The sequence below is a fragment of the Cyprinodon variegatus genome, unplaced genomic scaffold (genome assembly GCF_000732505.1).
Source record: "Cyprinodon variegatus isolate N-32 unplaced genomic scaffold, C_variegatus-1.0 Scaffold323, whole genome shotgun sequence".
NCBI classification, from domain to species: Eukaryota; Metazoa; Chordata; class Actinopteri; order Cyprinodontiformes; family Cyprinodontidae; genus Cyprinodon; species Cyprinodon variegatus.
In genome coordinates, this window is record NW_015150776.1 from 592,173 (window position 1) to 610,708 (window position 18,536).

The 18,536-nt window shown below is 35.6% G+C and overlaps 2 protein-coding genes across 3 annotated transcripts in view; both read left to right on the plus strand.

Annotated features, from left to right (window-relative positions):
- The window catches only part of phf24 (PHD finger protein 24), a 45,854-nt gene extending 33,086 nt beyond the window's left edge, over positions 1-12,768 (plus strand). The window contains exons 4-9 of one of the 2 annotated variants that reach the window (XM_015384789.1): positions 3,108-3,186; positions 5,289-5,491; positions 5,953-6,116; positions 8,813-8,845; positions 10,794-10,871; positions 11,490-12,767. In XM_015384789.1, the coding sequence (XP_015240275.1) occupies positions 3,108-3,186; positions 5,289-5,491; positions 5,953-6,116; positions 8,813-8,845; positions 10,794-10,871; positions 11,490-11,586 (654 nt within the window). In that variant the 3' untranslated portion in view covers positions 11,587-12,767. Of the gene's footprint in view, positions 1-3,107; positions 3,187-5,288; positions 5,492-5,952; positions 6,117-8,812; positions 8,846-10,793; positions 10,872-11,489 lie in introns of both variants that reach the window. The other variant, XM_015384790.1, reaches the window with a different exon arrangement.
- Positions 12,769-17,946: 5,178 nt separating this feature from the next.
- Positions 17,947-18,536, plus strand: part of LOC107091056 (5'-AMP-activated protein kinase subunit beta-1-like) — a 10,961-nt gene continuing 10,371 nt past the window's right edge. The window contains exon 1 of the mRNA XM_015384777.1: positions 17,947-18,071. The gene's annotated coding sequence lies outside the window, so the exon portion shown is untranslated. The remainder of the gene's footprint in view (positions 18,072-18,536) is intronic.

Consider the following 18,536-nt stretch of genomic DNA (forward strand, 5'->3'; position numbering starts at 1 on the left):
AGTCTTTTGTCTGCCAGAAAACATTTTTTATAAAGATGCTGTCATATAGGTTCTGCTATAAATAGAACAAACTGAAATGGCATCATGCACATGCAGCAATATGATGAAAGGACATATTTGAAGTATAGGGTTGTTGAATGTTTTTCAGTCCTTTGATGTTGCTACGGGTTACGAGTGTAAGTAGAATTTTATTTTAGGAGCACAGAAACTCACCAGAAGGTGCTGGTTCTTCACAACAGTATTTTCATTTGTTGTGATTCATAATGGTAGAAAAACCACCAAAAGAAAATATTTGAGGAACTCTTAGAGAAGAACTTAGGTCCAATGCTCTAAACCATAAGGGAAAGGTAGATAGGGACAGCTAACAAGATCAGAATTAATTTCAGGGTCAGAATTTGTCTAACTAACAATGAGAATTAATGCAAATACTGAGATTTATAAAATTATGGTGTGTAATATATGAGTTCAAGTGAAGCTAACAAAGTTAAGCTGACTTTCTGTTTGGCTGAAGCTTGATAAATAATGCATGCACCTTCAGATGTGTGGAATAACAAAACACTGTATATTTAGCTTTGTGCTACAGTTTCAATGTTTTTGTCTTCTTGCTTCCTCCTGAAATGTTTCTATGTTTAGTTTTTAAGTGAATTCTATGATGAAATAGCATGGTCAGCCAGACTGACAAAATATACAGTAACAGCCATTCAAAATGGTCCTTCCCAGTCTAATGCCAGCCGAATGGCAGCCAACTTCCAGCCACTGGAGTGATCCCCTCTTTCTCCTAGGCATGCATGTTGTTTTATTCTCACTGAATTACAGCTAAATAGGAGAAGGCACTTCTCTTTAGATCTTAATGTCCACATATCATGACAGAAAGAATTTTTTAGTACAAAGATTGATTTTTAAAAAATGAATCTTAGGGGGCCAGCCAAGGGCCCATCAAGTGAAGTGGGGAAATTTTGATTGGCTACAACTGTATGCATGTGGTATATCAGTCTCATAAAGAGCTAGAGCTCAATTTTAAAGGCATGACTAATAGAGTCATCGTCATCGTGTTAGAACCAATCAGATAACTATGGATGTAAATACTCCAAGCAAGGTGTAGTCTGTAACATATGTCAAATATAAGAATAGCTAGTGTAAAAATTGCAGATATGTCATTTTTAATAAGAAATAAAGACACTAAAACTGTCCTTTGTTGAGGTTTTAAAGTTAGATTGATCTCATTTATGACATCAGAAAAGACATTGTTACAGTAAAATATTGCTCCACTGTTGTCGTATTCATGCTAGCAGAAAGGCTCTGAGCTTGAGGCAATAAAGTCTCTCCTCCCACACTGTGATTGGTCCAGCCAGATTGTGAAAATTATCCTCCTTGTAGTTCAGTCTGGCTGTCTTTGGAGGACAAGCAGAAAACAATGTTTCCTAATGTTCCTTTCAAATATAAGGTTTTGGTCTGTTTTTAGAATCCTACTAGTTAAGTATGTATGATCTATGACTGTAGATCCTCTACAGTACAGTCACAGAAAAGAGTATTAGACCAATCACATTATTTTTCTCTTATTTTTTTTGTTCCTCACGCATGCTTCCTGAAAAATACACTGAGCCAAAAAAAAAAAAGTTGAAAACAAAGGTGGTCTGATATTTTTTATCCAATGAAAGTAATATTACTAAGAAATAGCCATAGACCTCTTTCACATCCCTGTGAACAGTACACAGTACATTAACTTGGAGCTAGTTTGTTAAAGGGTGGGGACTGTTTTTATTACAAATTGTGCCAGTTTACAACAGATGCAGTTAGTGTGATTTAGTGTTTAATTTTGAATTTTCATTGACTTTTAAACTGCATCAAGGTCTGAATGTATGTTATTTTAGTCAATATGAAAATAAATACTTAAGGACATTAAACGGGGCAGATGCTTCCTTTTGAGAATTAAATGTCCTTATTTTTTTTTCTAAACTTACAAAATGTACAAAATAGAAAATACCAATGTTTAGCTCTGAGACAGAAAGGTGAATGCTTATTACATCAGCATTTATAAATGCTGGAATTAGCATGATAACCGGGTGTTTGGCAGTTACTGTGCTCTACATGACAGTTAAAAAAAGGAGGAAATTATCAAGCAATCTGTTGCTCAGCTCCTGCTGGCCAATGTAATGAGATCATGACTTTCTTTTTGGTGATCTACTTAATGTGTAAGTAGTGGAAAATTCAGGCATATTTCTTATTCATTAAATGGCTTAGTGAGGGTTTAAATTGTTTCTTATCTTTTTCAGATATTTTTTGCTATTACAGATAAAACATGGCTGTTATATAAATGACTTTGCCTTTTGGAGCTCTTACAGAAAAAAATGAAAAATGAAAAGTAGCTATTTTTGCTTTATTTTGCCATATTAAAGAAGCCAGGACCAATTTTATAACATACAACATCTGTTACAGTATAAAAACCCCTTAAGCGTTCTGTCGCATTAGAACCAATTTCATGTGTTTGCCTGCAATTTTAGATGTAGAGACTGGCATAAAATAATGGCCTCTTACAGCCTCGCTGGTTAATGCTCTCCTTGCATGGCCCTTTAGTTAAGTTATTGGTTTTCCATTTGAAATAATGATTTGAATAGTGCTTTTTCCTATGGCCGTAGCTTTAGATATTGTATTAAAGCACAGCCTTCTTTAGTTTTTTAGCATACTGTGTCCACTAATGTTCCCCTAACAAACCTCTATCTTTATTTTCTTATATTTATCTTTAAAATATTTCCCTTTTTTGAGTCCTAATTATGCATTACTGTTCTTCTGTCTAAAACATAAAATCTTAAGGAATTACATTATGGTTAAGGAAATGTTAAATTAAAAGTCAACGTTCATCATAGTCAAAAATTCAAGTGGAATGAATATTTTTTTAAGGCTGTATGTCAGAGGTTGCTTGTTTTTATGCTTTGTGTGTGTGTCTGTGGCTAGTGGCAGAATGACTGTTGATGAATTGTACATTGCATATTTTCCTAAAATACCATGAAAACCATGAAATTTGAATTAACTTCATGAAGTTTTGTTGATGTAAGACTGGGCTATTTTAACTGTTGTCAAACTTGCTTTTATCACCCTTTATCCTGCAGGACAATGTGAATCTTCTTCTAACAGAGGAAGAGTTGTACAGTCTGATGGAGACATTCAAACAGTGCAAGATCATCCCAGGTGAGTCAGCAAATATAATGTATTTCAATTTGTTTATTTGACAGGGATTTGTACATTAAAAAGCATTCCTACAAATGCACCAGAATTAGCCAAAATGCTATTTTTCATCTGTTGTCCCTGGATAGATCTTAAAATTGTCTACCTAAAAAAACACAATAGTACGCATTTTACAATGAAAAATACAAATATAAAAAGAAATAAAAACAGCTATAACTTAGGGCTGGGCAGAATTTTTCCACACACTCCGGGGTTTTCATAGCTGAGTCACATCGGTTCTTCAGTTTATTTTATTAGATGTGCACATATTACTGATAGACTAGCTTACTGTTTAATACTACTAGCTGCAAACATTTAGCGTGTTTTATTTTCAGTTTTTTTTAGATGAGACATGGTTATTTTACAAGCATGTTTCACAGATTGAACTTGGTTGCACTTTAAATTCAGGTCACCTCCCAGACGGGAGGATTTAAATCAAAGCTTGTTTTTGACAGTATTGTTAAATGATATTTAAGGAAAAAAATCATTGATTTATTGGATTTCGTAGGACAAAAATCAAAGGATTAGATTTTTAGGCAAAATCGCCAGGCCTTATAAAACAATACTAGAATCCTAGGGTCCTTGCTTAACAAGTTAAGCTAGTGAATAAATGTATATTTAAGATACAACAATCTTTATTCAATTTTAGTTCTCAACATTTGGAAGTTTCCTTACACTAGCTCCTTGTAGCTCAGAGAATAAAATGTATTTTTCTGATTTTAAATGAATAGATTAAAGCTACAGTGTGTAATAATTACAGGGATATACAGTCAGAAATGTAATATATTATACATAACTATGTTATTTATCATCATCTACGAGCTCAGCCTCTTAACCTTAATATTTGCATTGCCTTAGAATTCGTTATTTATAATTACATAGGAGCGGGTCTCGCAACCATGAAGGCAGACATCTTTGCACTACGGCAGTGCAGAGCCAACAAACTAGCGATTGCGAGATCGCCAACGATGTAGAAAAATAACGGGTATATTTATTATCTTAAGTCTACATGAAATCTATACCCTACACAGACTAATGAAATACTATCTGTAAAATTATCTATGTAAACAAACCTCATCACTTGAGAAGGTAGGTGATGCGGATGTCGTGGAAGACATTTTGTCCCGTAACGCTCGCCGTACTGTTGGGGGGGAGAAGCGGTGGGGGGGAGATGTTCATGTTGCTGCAGTCTGCAGTCTGACCGCTAGATGTCGCTAAAAGTTACACACTGTAGGTTTAAGTCCAAAATACATGACAGATCTGTTATCAGAAGTATCAACCTCCCAGATCACTCAGGTCTTCAAGTTCCAGCCTACTCTGTACCCCCAGAACTAGAACCAAACATGGAGAAGCAGCATTTAGGTCCTATCCTCTGCTTATCTGGAAAAACTCCAAGAAGTTTTTTAAAATGCTGAAAGCCTGAGTTCTTTTACGTCAAACTTAAAAACCCATTTGTTTAGACCTACCTTTGACTATTGAACTTAAACTAACTGAGGTATCATTAGTTTAATGTTGTGGTCCAACTGCTTTGTTTGTTTTACTAACTGATTTTATTATGTTTTAAGTTTTTTTTGCTTTTCTTCAGCTTTTATTTTTTTTCTTTCAGTTTTATTGTGTAATTAATGTAAAGCACTTTAAATTGTAATTGTACTGAACAGTTCTATACAAATAAACTTGCCTTTCCTGTTAGTGGTTGTTTTCATGCTACGATAAACCCAAAAAATGTTCTATATATTTTTATATTCCCATTGCCTCTACTAAATCTCATTAGCTGTTAAACAAAACAACTTAAAATAAAACATTTCTAAATGTTATTATCTAGCACTTAACTACTAATCATGTATTCTCTTAGTGCAGATTACCAAATGAAAATTTGAACCTTTTTTCTTCAAAGTACAAACTTTCTTAGACCTAGATTTTTTTCTGTTATCCTAAGTCTCTGCAGGATGACAGGGATAGGTGGTCCCATATTCTCTGTAGATGAGTCATCCTAAACTAATTATATCTAGAAGATCAGTGGGTGACTAATTTACTCTGATGTGATGAATTGCTCCTTGCCGTTGTAGAGTCATGCCTGGTGTCAGATGAGCTGCTGCAGTACCGCCACTTTGTATCCAAGCAGCAGTTTGATAAGGACCTGAGTGATGAACAAGAGGAGGAGGTTTTGGCCCAGTTTGCCTCTCTGGATCCAGAGAAAAAGGGTCAGATCGAATGGTCAGACTTTCTCTACTTTGAGTCTCTTGCTGTTTTGAGGAAGTTCCGGACAGAGGTATAGTATTTGGATGGTAGAAAAAAGTTGTTTGGTATTTAAAGAGTGAAAGGGTCAAAAACAGTCCAGATGTGTGTCTTTTCACAAAAGCACACTCTAAAAAGTGTTATGGAAAAAAGAAAGTTTGCAGCATTTATTCGGTTGCTGACTTTATTCCAGCGCCTAATTTGTGACTTTATCATCACTGATAACAACAGACTGGATTTGACATTCGGGCAATGATTAATTTTGTATTTCATAATTTGTTTTTCTCTGCAGTAGCATGGGGTAAAGCAGTGCTTGCAGATTATGTTGGTCAATGTTAATATGATTGAAATGTTTGGGACTTCCAACATTATTAAAATAACTTGAATCATTTCTGTTTATGGACTTTATTTGATCAATATAAGCAAGAACATATAGTGTTATAGTTCATTGACTTCTAACAAATAATGACTGAGATTTTCTAATATTTATTTCAGAACTCACTTGTGCGTCTGTTGACTGCAAAGGAAAGAGACAAGGCAAGATCGGTTTTCCAAGGACTGGTCACAGATAAAGATGGTATGATCACAAGAGCAGAATGCCGCCAGGCCCAGCAGTCCTGGTTCCACAAACTCAAAGATCCTCAGTCTTGCAATGTCAGGTGAGGACACAAATGCGTCACTAAAAAAAGGCAGCAGTTTGGGGAGTCTGGATCTCATTTGCATGCAGACAGCAGATGGTGGGGCTATTAAAAAAGGATGGACTGCTTAAGGAATAGAGACAAACATGGAGAGAAGGAAACAGTTGTTATATATGCTTCATGAAGTGAAGCTTTATGACTTTATAAAACACATATTAAGTTTAGCTTATTGATTTAAGAATCATTTATTTCATTCATCCAAATAAAAGATTAATTCTGCATGTTTAGTCAATAACATTTGGCAGTAACATATTTCCCGCTAAGTTTCATTACCTCTTTTTTTTCACACTTTAAATCAGTAATCCAATTGACTTAACTAGCCTGCATTTTGGTTTCATTTAGGTGTTTGTGTGTGTCTCTCATCTAACGGCCCTTAAGGACATCTGAATAATAAGTAAGCTGACAATTCTGGTTGCCTTGAAGTGCAGAATGAGATAATTCTCACAACACTGCAGTTCAATAATTAAAAAAAGGGGGAAAAAAGTAATTGCTAACGCTTTTTCCAAATGCAGCCGACTTAATTTATTTAAACAAACAAGCTGAGCATTATTTAAAAGTTGGATGGCTTTTCAATTTAGAAATTAAAGGTACTGTGAATGCAGCTGATGAGTAATTAGGCTTTGAAATTAGGTAGATATGAACAAATAACCTGAAAACATCTTATAAGAAGGAATGACAGACAAATATTTTAATAACAAATCCCTTTAAAGTCTCATTGTTGTAAAGTAATCTTTGAGGAGAAACTGGATTACCGTAGCAGCCATTCAAAATGGCCCTTCCCAGTCAAACGGCAGCCGAATGGTAGCAAAATCCCCTCCAACTTCCAGCCACTGGCCTTCTCCTGGGCATGCTTTTTTTTCTTTTACTCTGACTCCACTCTTTCACTGAATTACAGGGTCTGACCAGGAGATAACACTTCTCTTTAGATCCAAAGAATATTTTAGTACAAAGGACCAACTAAGGGCCCATCAAGGAAATCCACTAATCCTCCTGACCCCTTCAAATATGGCTGGGTGGATGGGTGTTTTTTTTGGTCCATAATTTCACATGATTTAGTGTGGGTCGAAGTAAATTGGGTAACAATGGCAGATGATGCTGGAAAAAATTGTGAATAAATAACAAAACAAAAAAATATACTATCTATGACCTAAAATAAACTTTTAAGGAATTGTCTTTTATTCTTATTGTTTTATTCTTAAATATCTGCTTGTTTTTTGAGTCCATCTACTTTAAGGTTCAGCATTTAATGGTGTCAGCTCACTTCTGCAGATGTTTACAGTCCTCCGCCCCTATCCTAGAAAAGGCGCATGATTCTCAGCTCCCCTTGCTGATCCTACATTACAACTTGGCTTAACTTATAGATGGAAGTTAAAGACAGAACTTTTTTAAATAATATGGAATCATATTTTTTTTTTTTTTGCTTCATAAACTCTCTTAATACTCAGTAAATATTGGCTGATATTAAGTTTAGGCTTCAAAACTAGATAATATTATTTAACTCTATTGGCGGTTTATGAGGAGATGAGTAATTAGCTCATCTTCACATGCCTGCAGCCATGGCATTAATGCTGCTTTTCTTAGATCAAGTAAAAAAAAAATCTGAGCAAACAGCCAGGATCGAGTCAAAAGTATTTAATGTATTCTCAGTATTTTGAATTGAAAATGAACCTTTATGTTAATCTTATTGTTTTTGCCCGACACCTTCTACACATCATTTAATCATATTCCTTTCTAAATTCTAAAATAGCATATATAAAGCTGCAAAAAAAATAATAAAAAAAATAGATAAAGGAGCAGATTTTGATAGAGCCATTCCAAGACCCTTTTATATTTTTTAAGGCAATTAGAAATGGACCTGTTGGTCGGATTTGGATAATTTCTAAGCTTATACACCTAAAAAAAATCATTCAATTAAATGCTGAAAACTGATGAACAGATGAGCAAAATTTGTTCTGCCATTATTAATATCAGATTCTGAAGAGGCAAAGCAGCCCCAGACTGTCTGAACATTATTCTTGAGGCACAATGCTATTTTTCCACTTCGTATTTTCAGAGGTCTGAAGGATTGTTCAGATATTTCATAGGCTTTGTGTTCTTTTTGACCTTGAAACTCCCTTGTTAATACTAGTGTTATTATACCCTGTTCAAGGAGTTAAATCCCAAACAGTGACTGTAGCTAAGGTAAATCCTGTGTTTTAGTTCTGGTTCATGGTTCTTCTGTGACCTCTGTTGAAGTAATTCTAGGAGACTGAGTACTCCTGAAAAGGATAATCACTACTTCATGTTTTCTCTGTATGTAAAACACAGCTCTCTCTGCAGTTTATCAGCATAAAAGGGAAAACAGATCAATTCTGTAAGACATTTAATATTTTTTCACATTTGATGATTTACTTGTTTCAGTATTTTGTAACACCTTAAAAATCCAAATGCACTAGATGTTCTAAAACATATTAATTTCATATGAAGGCCAGGTAATTGATAAATATACCCCAATCATTGAAATTTGACGTACATAGTGTGATATGTGTCCATTCATCATCAGCAACATCTAATAGAGTGTGCATGGGCATTGTTTTCTAACTCTTTACCTTTTGTGATGGTGCTGTCACATCTCTTGTGCTCTACCATTCCACATTCCTCTCACCTATTCCTAACAGACTCATGGGATTCTGCTCTCCTATCACTTGTGGGTGAGTGTGACTCAGCACTGCATGGCTTGTGTTGTTTTCCTCACTTTTCCAGCCCTCATCACTTTCAAGTAGAAGAGATCCCTCTTAGATCCAACTGATACTCTTTTTAGTGATAAATCAATCAGAGGCATACATCATGGGCAATTAAGTGTAATGAGCAGAATGCAAGCTCTATAAATCCTTGGCTGATGCTACACAAGGTAAGGATCAGATTTAAGAAGGCTTCTAAGCTTGGGGATTAAAAAAAAATGGTTTTGTGTTTCATTTTACGTAAGCGTTTTTTTAGGCTGTTCTGAGAAGACAACAGATGGAAATCAGTATCTCATTTGAAATAAATGTAACATATAACGCAGTCTTAGTCTTGCTCAGAGTATTTCAATGATTTCTTTTTATTTTCATTACAAAAAGTGCCATTCAAAGAGATGAGCAAATAAAGCCTCTTTCCCAATGAAAATAGTGTGCTAACGCAAGTTTTTCAAACATGGGTTGACCCGCTAACAGTCAGCATTTGGGTCCCTTCCCACTGGAAAAAAAGCTGGGCCTAACCCCTCACTGGCGAGATGCTTTGCCTCTGTTCCCGCACAGTTACGTGTTAGGTGACACCATCACCCTCGGTTAGTGTTGGTGATGTCACTAGTGGAACATGAATTAGGAAAGTAAACAATGGAGAGCAATGTGTAAGGAAGCAAGAGCATAGTAAAGGCCAATTTATACTTCTGACGCATAGCCTCTGCAACTGTCACATCTGTCTCTCTGTGCGACCACGCATCCTGCGCAGAGGTTCTGCAACTGTTGCTGTGCACCTCAAAAAAATCCTGACTACGCGTCAGACGGTCGCAAACCCATGCAGAGTGCGCAGACAAAAAGCAGCTGTGAATGGTCCTTGGTATGCCTTTCCGGCTGTCTGTGTGATCGTCCTTCTCGATTTGGTGCTGGGGCTTGCCATTTTTAAAAACCGAGGAGTAATAACAACAATGGATAACCACAACAAAAGGTTGATTGAGGAGGTTTGGAAGTACAACCACTTGTACAATGCCTCACACATGTTGTTTTGGAAAATTAACACTCCTGCCAGCGTCGTCGAAGAAGTTCTCATGAGTTCTCGAATAGGCTCCCCCTAACGCATTGGCTGGAAACTGCTGTCTATCCCTTGAAAATTCAGACCGACGTTGCAGAAGCATACCAGCAAAACTGGGTCACGACCAGACGGAAGCAACATTTGATTATGTGCCGTTGCAGAAGTATAATCCGCCCTTAAGTGTGTTTTATTGTTTTGCTCTTTCATCTGTCTCAAACACTCTTACCCGTGCTGCGCCATTTTTATTGAATGTAAGATTGTTTCAGCTTGTTAGATCAGAAACAACTGGCATGGTGTGTTGACAACAGTACGTTGTGCTCAATGGTATCACATAATTTAGTGGGTCAACCCGGTTCTGGTCTTCCCACATCATAGCGGAGGCAATTTTAATGCGGTTCGCTGGTCGAGTCGTTTCACCCAGGTAGAAACATGTCAGTGGGTTTTTAGGTCCTTCCCAGCAATCAGCTACTTTAGGTTCCTTGATTACTTACTTCGACCCATCCATCACTTCTCTATCTGGGTCACAGGAGGCTTGGATCTATATCCAGCAGGTTTCAGAAACAGGGAAAGTTCACCATGGACAAGTTGCCTGTTAATTAAAGGGCAACACAGAGAAACACAACGAGGAACATCTAATGGCAATTTAGAGGCACCAATCAACCTCATAGTTATGTTTTTGGACTGTGGGAGGAAGCCAGAGTAACTCAGAACCATCTTGCTGCAAGGCAGCAGTGGTACAAACTTTGCCACAATTCAGCCTTGCTTTACATTGATTATTTACTCAGATACCAAAATATACTTGAGTTTATGGCTGTGATGAAGAAAAAATTAAAAAGATTAATACATTTTCATCTCTGTTCTGTGTCCTAGCATAAGTCATGTTGGCCCAATATGTGAGAGCAGTCCAGCCAGCTCTGGGAGTGAAAGAAGCAAGACAGACGAAAACAGGTTTGTACTTTTTTTCTGAACAAAACATTGACAGGAAACAATAGACTTCGAAAAATTCTTATACACTCTGCTTAATTGGGTGGAATATGGAAGATGGAATTTATGATTCAAAATGGTAAAAAGCTGCCTGCAGAAGGATAGAGTCGACCAACTGCAGCAGTGAGTTATCCTGTGCAAACGTGGCAACAGTGGAAAGAAACAACTCTGTTTTAACAATAAGAAAACCTATGATACAACTAGACTCATGACGAACATGCATACATTTTCACAACTGAAGATTTCCAAATAACATCGTACAGTGATCTATGACTCACATTACTGTTTGATCTCTGCAGCTGACTGAGGGGCAGGGGAGCTTTGCAGCTTTCTCACTGAACCGAAATAAACTTACATCTTACTCCGATAACATAGCTCTCTTGTGTTTTTAAAGGTTTTGTTGACATAAAAGAAAAAAAATCCCTAGTTTTACACAATTTATTTAAACCAATGAAATAGCAGCTTTCTACTCTATATTTTGTGCTAAAGAAACAAGTTAAATCTACATTTATAACGTTTAATGTGTGAGTAGAATGAATAGTTCATTAGATATTAAACATTTTGCTTTCTTGTCTTCAATAGGCTATTGAGCTGGGCAGACTTTTTGAGGGAAAGTGCCATCTACATTTTGGCAGCCCGTCCTAACAGCTCTGCCATGCACATCCGGATGCCTTTATAGTCCAAGATCCTCCGCTGCAGCCTGCAGAGAGAGGAAGACAGATGAAGTCCATGGATGAACAGCAGGAAGAGATTAACACGCTGACATGATGTCATGAAGAATGAAACTGAGGAACCAGGTTAAAGCATCAAGAAGTAGCGAATGAAGCAATCAACTCTCCTCTCCAGTGTCACTTCAGCACAAGAAGACAGACAACTCAAGCTTGTGTGATACACAGACACCTCAAGTGGTAACAGCTGTCATAACTCCAAACCTCAACAGTTTTCAAAATGTGTAAGAGATTCTATGGGAGGGACAGTCGCCCTCTTCGTGATTAGCCGTTTTGTGATATTTCTGATACTTTGGGTATCGTCACAATGAAACAAGAAGCCAGGATGCTAAAAGTGGCACAAAGCCATAGGCGTTACATAACACACATTTCTGAGTGGGTTCATTGGTGTGATAAGCTGTAACTCTTCATTACTTTGAGCTTTATCATGTGTTAATGATAAATACATGACATTGTTGGGTTTTCAGTTAAGCATCAGAACACCTGGTGAATTAACGCTATTCACATACAATAAAAGCCAATTGCTACACGCACTGATATAAATTATTATTCATTAAACGCCGTATTTATTCCTATATCATTAGATGAATCTTCTGTTTATCCCAGTTTCATCCAAGAATATGTGTTCTTCTCAAATACTAACTGTGAAAAAGATGTGAACATTAATGAAATCTAACCTTGTAAGTGATATGTATGTAAATGTATATACTGCCATATAGTCCAATAGCTTCTGTTTTGCTCTCAGAGCTGCACTATGACAAGTAAAAAACATTGCTTATTTTGTTCTAATCACAATATTTGCACCGTGAGAATGACATAAAATGTAATCATTATCTGACATAATCACCATAATGAGAGACTGACACAAAGTCAGAGCTGAGAAGGAAAAGGTTTTGTTTTCCTAAGAGGCACAGCTATTGTGAATAAGATGTCTGGAAGAAAAAAAAAACATAAAGGACTTATGAGGAAGAGTGTAAATGAGACGTCCCTTTAAAGCACTGAAATATTTGACATTATGTAGTGTCTATTAAGGTTGTATGCCATGCTCTTTTAACGAATAAAGTATAGAAATAAAATAAAGTTGTTGGTTAAAGAGATATGTCACAGTGTGACAATAAACACTTGGCATTTAAACTTTGCTCTGTGTCCAGTATTCTTTTCATACATAATATTAACTATCCAGCCATTGTGAGGAGTTTTGCAGGGTGTCTGGAGTCTAATATATTTCCAGCCAATCACTGGGCAGAAGGAGATAATATCAAATCACAGTAAAGTATCATATTATATAGAATGTCATATAAAATATTATACAGGATAATATAATAATACAACATCTAAATATTTTGTGACATGACAATGTACATTACCTTTTATATATGTCTTTAATGTCTTATTTTCCTTTCTTTAAAACAGCAACAGTCCTCAGTAAATGGTTACCCTTTTGCAAATGACAGCTGACTGCATTTAAGTGTATCAAAGTAATTGGGCGAACATATAATTTGATGTCTTTAGAAAAAACTGAAAATCTTGAGTGTTTTTTCCTTAGACATTGAAGTAAATTTTAAAATCCAATCATCCTAATTATAAAGTTTGTGGTTAAAAAATAAAGTGCGGTTACCTTTGGAGAACCTGTTTGCATTGGATTTACTCTCCACTTTGACCACCATATTAAATTGTTAATCCCATTAAATTAAATCCTTTCAGACTGAAAATAATTATATAATTTTGATTTTGATTTTATGCAACTTAGGGTAGTCAGAATAAGAAAAATCTTTCTAAATAGTATTTTAAAGTACAAGTAATTTGTTTTGATGTTGATTTAGGTTCTACACAAGGACATTTCTATCTGTTTTATCTAAAAAGTTTAAGATGTTTACACTAAGTTATGCGATTTGTTTCTGTTTTAACAGTCTGTTAACAAGCATGGTTACTTGAGAATAGGCAGATAGTCCCAACAACATTCTTTGAGGATCGTAAACCCTGCATTTACAGTTACAACATGTAAGTTTCAGGCTGACAGAAAATGTTGATTTTCATTAACTTTACCGATTTGGTTTTGTTCAGAACTTTCTCAGAGTGTCAGATGATCTTTTGAATAGCTGGGCCGAGTTGCTGTTGGAGTGTGATCTAACTCTAAATTTTGCAATATTTAGGGCCAATTTTGTGAGTAAACCATATACTTTAAACAACAGGGAAGCTTAACTGTCAACATAATAGAGGCAAGTTTTTCTTCTCTAGACAGTCTTATGGGGTCATCAATGGAAAGAGGAAACAAAAATCTGCTGTTCAGTCCAGTCTGTGTTGTTTATTTAAATAAATTCCTGAACAATCTTTATTTCAATCCAAACTAAATCTTTTCACTGAATCCCACCTAACAGTGAGTGCTGGCACTTGTAGGAGCCCCTAAGGATGCTTAACAGCAGTTGAACATTTATCCTTTGCAGTGTTTTTCACCTCTGCTCCTCAAGACACTCTGTCTTGCATGTTTAAGTTGTTTTCCTTATTCAACACACCTGATTCAGATGGCTGCAGTTTGGAAAAGTACTCCGCTAACAATTGATAACAGGTGTGTAAAAAACTGAGAAACATCTAAAAAACAAACATGCAGAGCAGTGTGCCTTGAGGACCAGGGTTGAAAAACATTGTGTTATTTCATAGATTGTTGTTTAGTCTTAACCAAGTGGTTATATCCTGGCTGTAGAAGGACTTTTGATACTAGTGATGAAGACAGTAGGTAACCATAACTGATCTAAGAAAACCATTAAAAACCATTCCCTTTTATAGCAAGTACTCTACTCTAATTGAATCAGGCTGACAGATGATCTGTTCTTGTAAACACTGCCCTTACCCAACCTTAGGTTCATAGACATGATGAAAGCTGTCAGTTTATGATTGAGTTATGTTTTCATGATTAAAGTTTCATTAACTTCCATGACCCCTATAATTAAATTCTAGCACATTGTTTTTTATACTGTAGCAACGTTTACTCTATTGTAATTGCCACAATAAAAAAGTAAAACAGCAAAGTTTGAAAAAAAAAGAAAAAGAAATTGTCACCGTAAACATATTCCTTATGGGACCAACAATCTTTAAGTTTCACCAGGTGTCGACAATAACCCAAGTAACCCATAGATTGAAAATTAATAACAGAAAAAGTATTTCACAAACCTACTAATATTTATTTAGAACATTGTAAAAAAGACTTATTTGTTCACTACAGCTTCAAGATGACTTTTGTATGGGAAAAATAGTCATATGCATCTCTCAGGTGGAATTTTGATCCATTCTTTCTCACAAAAAAAAAAATCAAATCTTGAAGGTTCTGTTGGTCTCTTTTATTTAATTGGATTGATATCAGGGGATTGACAGAGCTGAAGACGGGTGAGAGTTTCCTTGGTTCTGTTTGGGGTCGTCCTGCTGAAATTTCATCATTTCAGATTTCATCATTATAATTCTAGATGGACTATATAATAAGGGTATTCCCAATTCCTCATAATACCGAGAACAGTAGACTTTACCCATCGAAAGCAATTCTTGGTCAAAACCCTTCCTGTCACAAGTCTGCTGAAGAAACATCTAAAAAGTTTTTGCATCAAATGAAGAAAGAACACGAAACTGAGAAATAGACCCAATTGAGCATCAGATGATGACCGTGCCTATTGAAGATAAAGAAATGTGCTTTTTTTACGTGAGCCAATTTGATACCATGTTTCGAATATGAATATACACCATTATCTTTAACATTAACAACATAACTCCATGTTTTTACCTTTACAGATTGACCATGTTTTTACTTCAATCACTCATGTGTTTCCTAATATTACTTACTTGTCTTTGAAAAATATTTAGGTATTCAAAACTACTGTACAGCAGTTAGATAACTTTGGAAAAGTTAATAAATCCAGCAGAAAGTGAACTACCTCACCTAAATATTTCTCAAACAGAAAAATAGATTAATAGTCTGAGGGTGAAAGTTTCATAGCTCTATACCTTTAATAGGTCTAAAGCATATTCATGGGTAAAAAGCTGTATGCCACGAGGCTAACTTAGACTTGGTCAAAGTAGGCTATGCCACACCAGGAAGAAAAAAAATAAATCCTTGCTCTTGTAGTGGAACGCTCTTCTGAAAAAAAAGGGACAAAGGAAGCTACAATCTACAGCCAATTTCATCAGTTTGTGTAATGGTTTGAGTATAATCTCAAAGTTAAGGTCACAATGTAGAGAGAATGAGAGTAGACATGCAGACTGTGTGGGAGTAGAAAACTTTGAATGGGCATATTATATAATCGTTTCATAACAAATTCAATTTCTATCCTCTTGACCATTCTAATTGCTGCACAAAATATTTGGTCAAATGTTAAGGAGGTTGGTTATTCAACCAAACTAGAAACTGAAAAATACCATCCAAAAGAAAAACAACTTCCTGAAATCCCAGTTATGTGGTTTGGCATTTTTCATCTTATGATTCGACTATAAGGCATTTTTTCAAAGAAAGCTTTTCAAAGAAAGCTTTTGGCAGTAAAAATAATCACTCCGTTTCTTCTTGCTTCTTCTTTTTGGATTCACACAAAGAAAACTGCTTTTTTTTTATAGGGTACAAAATACTGTATATGGATCAAATCAAGGATCTTAGTGGCTGGCAGATATCTTGCCGTTTTTATGCCATTACAGCTTTTTGACCCCCGTTCACAACTCATAAGAGAACGTTGCTTTGGCTTTGGAGAAAAATGTTCAGCCATCTGCACTGTATAAATTAAATGCATTCTCATCTTTCTCGTTTTTCTTTAACATTTCAGTTAAACAACTTTGTGGCTCTTCCATGGTAAAAAAAAAAAATCTCAAATGGTGTGAACACTGATTAAAGAAAGTGATATTTTTCAGCATGGTTCTTGTGTCACCATTGCTAACTGCTTTCATGCCTGTTAAAATAGGAACTTATACTGTCGTCCCTCTGCACCCCCATCACCAGATTTTAAGCAGCCCCCCGCAATGCGCAAACACAGAAGTGTGTCTAAACCTTCTCTGTTTATCTCTTACTTACCCCATGGTTTCTGCAGCTGAGGCGAGCCAATTACAGCAGCACTTTTCCACAGAATTCATCTTTGGTATCTTCAGCCAAAGTTCATTTAATGACATTCAACAAAAAGTATTGTAAAGGTGTTTATAGAAAAGACAAATGCAAATAGATTTAAAAATATATATGCATAAAGCAAGAAACAAAGTTGTATTTGAAAATAAGGCATAAAGGCAGTGAAGAAAAAGAGAAAATCTCTGAACTTGAGCACCCGCTGTGGATAGAAATCTGTGTAAAGCAATCAACTGTGTCCATGCCAATAATTAGGTCTGTGTCCACTGTTAACTGTTGGGATCAGACCATGAGGAAGACTTTGCTTCTCCAGACTTATAAAACAATAAAATTTCTATAAAAAATCTTATCAAATATGTGTAGCAGAAGATTTCTTTTTTAAAGACAAAAAAAAAAAAAGAAATTCAGCTCCCAATTATCAACTTTCCACACAAGCTTGTGTCCAGAATCTTGCTGTGCTTTTAGGAGTAAACAGTTGGTGGAAAATGAAAGTGGTGGAGTTGTAAAATTTCGCAGGAGATAGAAAACAAAGATTTTTTTTTTTTTTATATATATATATATATATAGCTATCACTGTGAGCATGAATTTGCTGATAAAGAATTCTAAATAATTGTAAGACAAAAAGATTAAAACTAAGCATTAGCTGCTTTGCAAAGCATTATATCAGATTCCAAATGCATAATCTGGTAGAGGAAGGCATAAACTACAAGCTTTTAAACTTAAATGGGCTATATTCAAGAAAAAAAAAGTCTTTCCAGGTTTTTATTTGTCAAAGAAAAAAAAAGCAATAGAAATTCTCTTTTTTGTTGTCTTCTGCTTTACAATTAAGCACAATTTATTGTTGGCAATGGCATATCACACAAATGCCATATAAAATAATTTGTCTAACTTTAAAGGTAATTTTAATGAAAGGATGCTCTTCTCAGGCATGAGTTACTGCTAATTCTTTACCCGCTTTAATCAATAAATGAATATCCTTCTATAAATAAAAATGAAAATATTAAAATGTACAGAGCTTGAACTATGCTGCCATCTAGTGTTAGTTGAGCATAATTGCGTCTAGTACCTGAACGTCTTCATGTTCATGACACGCAACCCTACTGCAAATAAACAGCTTTTATTAGAGTTGGGGAAAAATTTTATATCAATACTATGGCACAGATGCGACGTATTGATAAAGGATGTTTATGTTCGCTCAGAAGCTGTTAGAATTTCCGTTAGATCGTGTGCGCATGCGCAGATGGGGGGCGTATTTGTTTAGCTTGACCCTCTTTTTTTTTTTACTGTTATGCTTTTAGTAATCATCGAAATGGAGCCAGTGAAACGCCAGCAGGTGCGACGGTTCTGAGGTAAAACCTTAAACGCTTCAGTTGCATATTTAATGGCTGTTTCTGTCCGTGTTGTTTCGGTTGTATCCGTTTGTTCAGAAGCTGCAGTGTTTAAAGCAGCCTCTGATGGAGGCATACCCCTTCAGTCCAACACCTAACGTTAGCTTTCACCTCCTGTGGCCTGTTCTCTTCCAGGAAGCGCTTTACGTTTGATAGAATTAAGAGATAAAAATCAGCTGTAACTCCACTTTAGCTGTAAACACTGCTTGAAACAATTCAAATGGAGTTCTTTTGCTGAAACATAATCCTGGCTGAGAAATTAACTATTTTAGACCTGAGTTGATTGAACAGAACAATATTGGGTTATATGTTTATAAATATCACTAATTATAAGGTAAATAAAAGACAGCAGCCTCCTGTTGTGTAATAAAACGTTTATTAATGCGCTATGCAACAACCATTACCATTTGCATACATAAATATTTA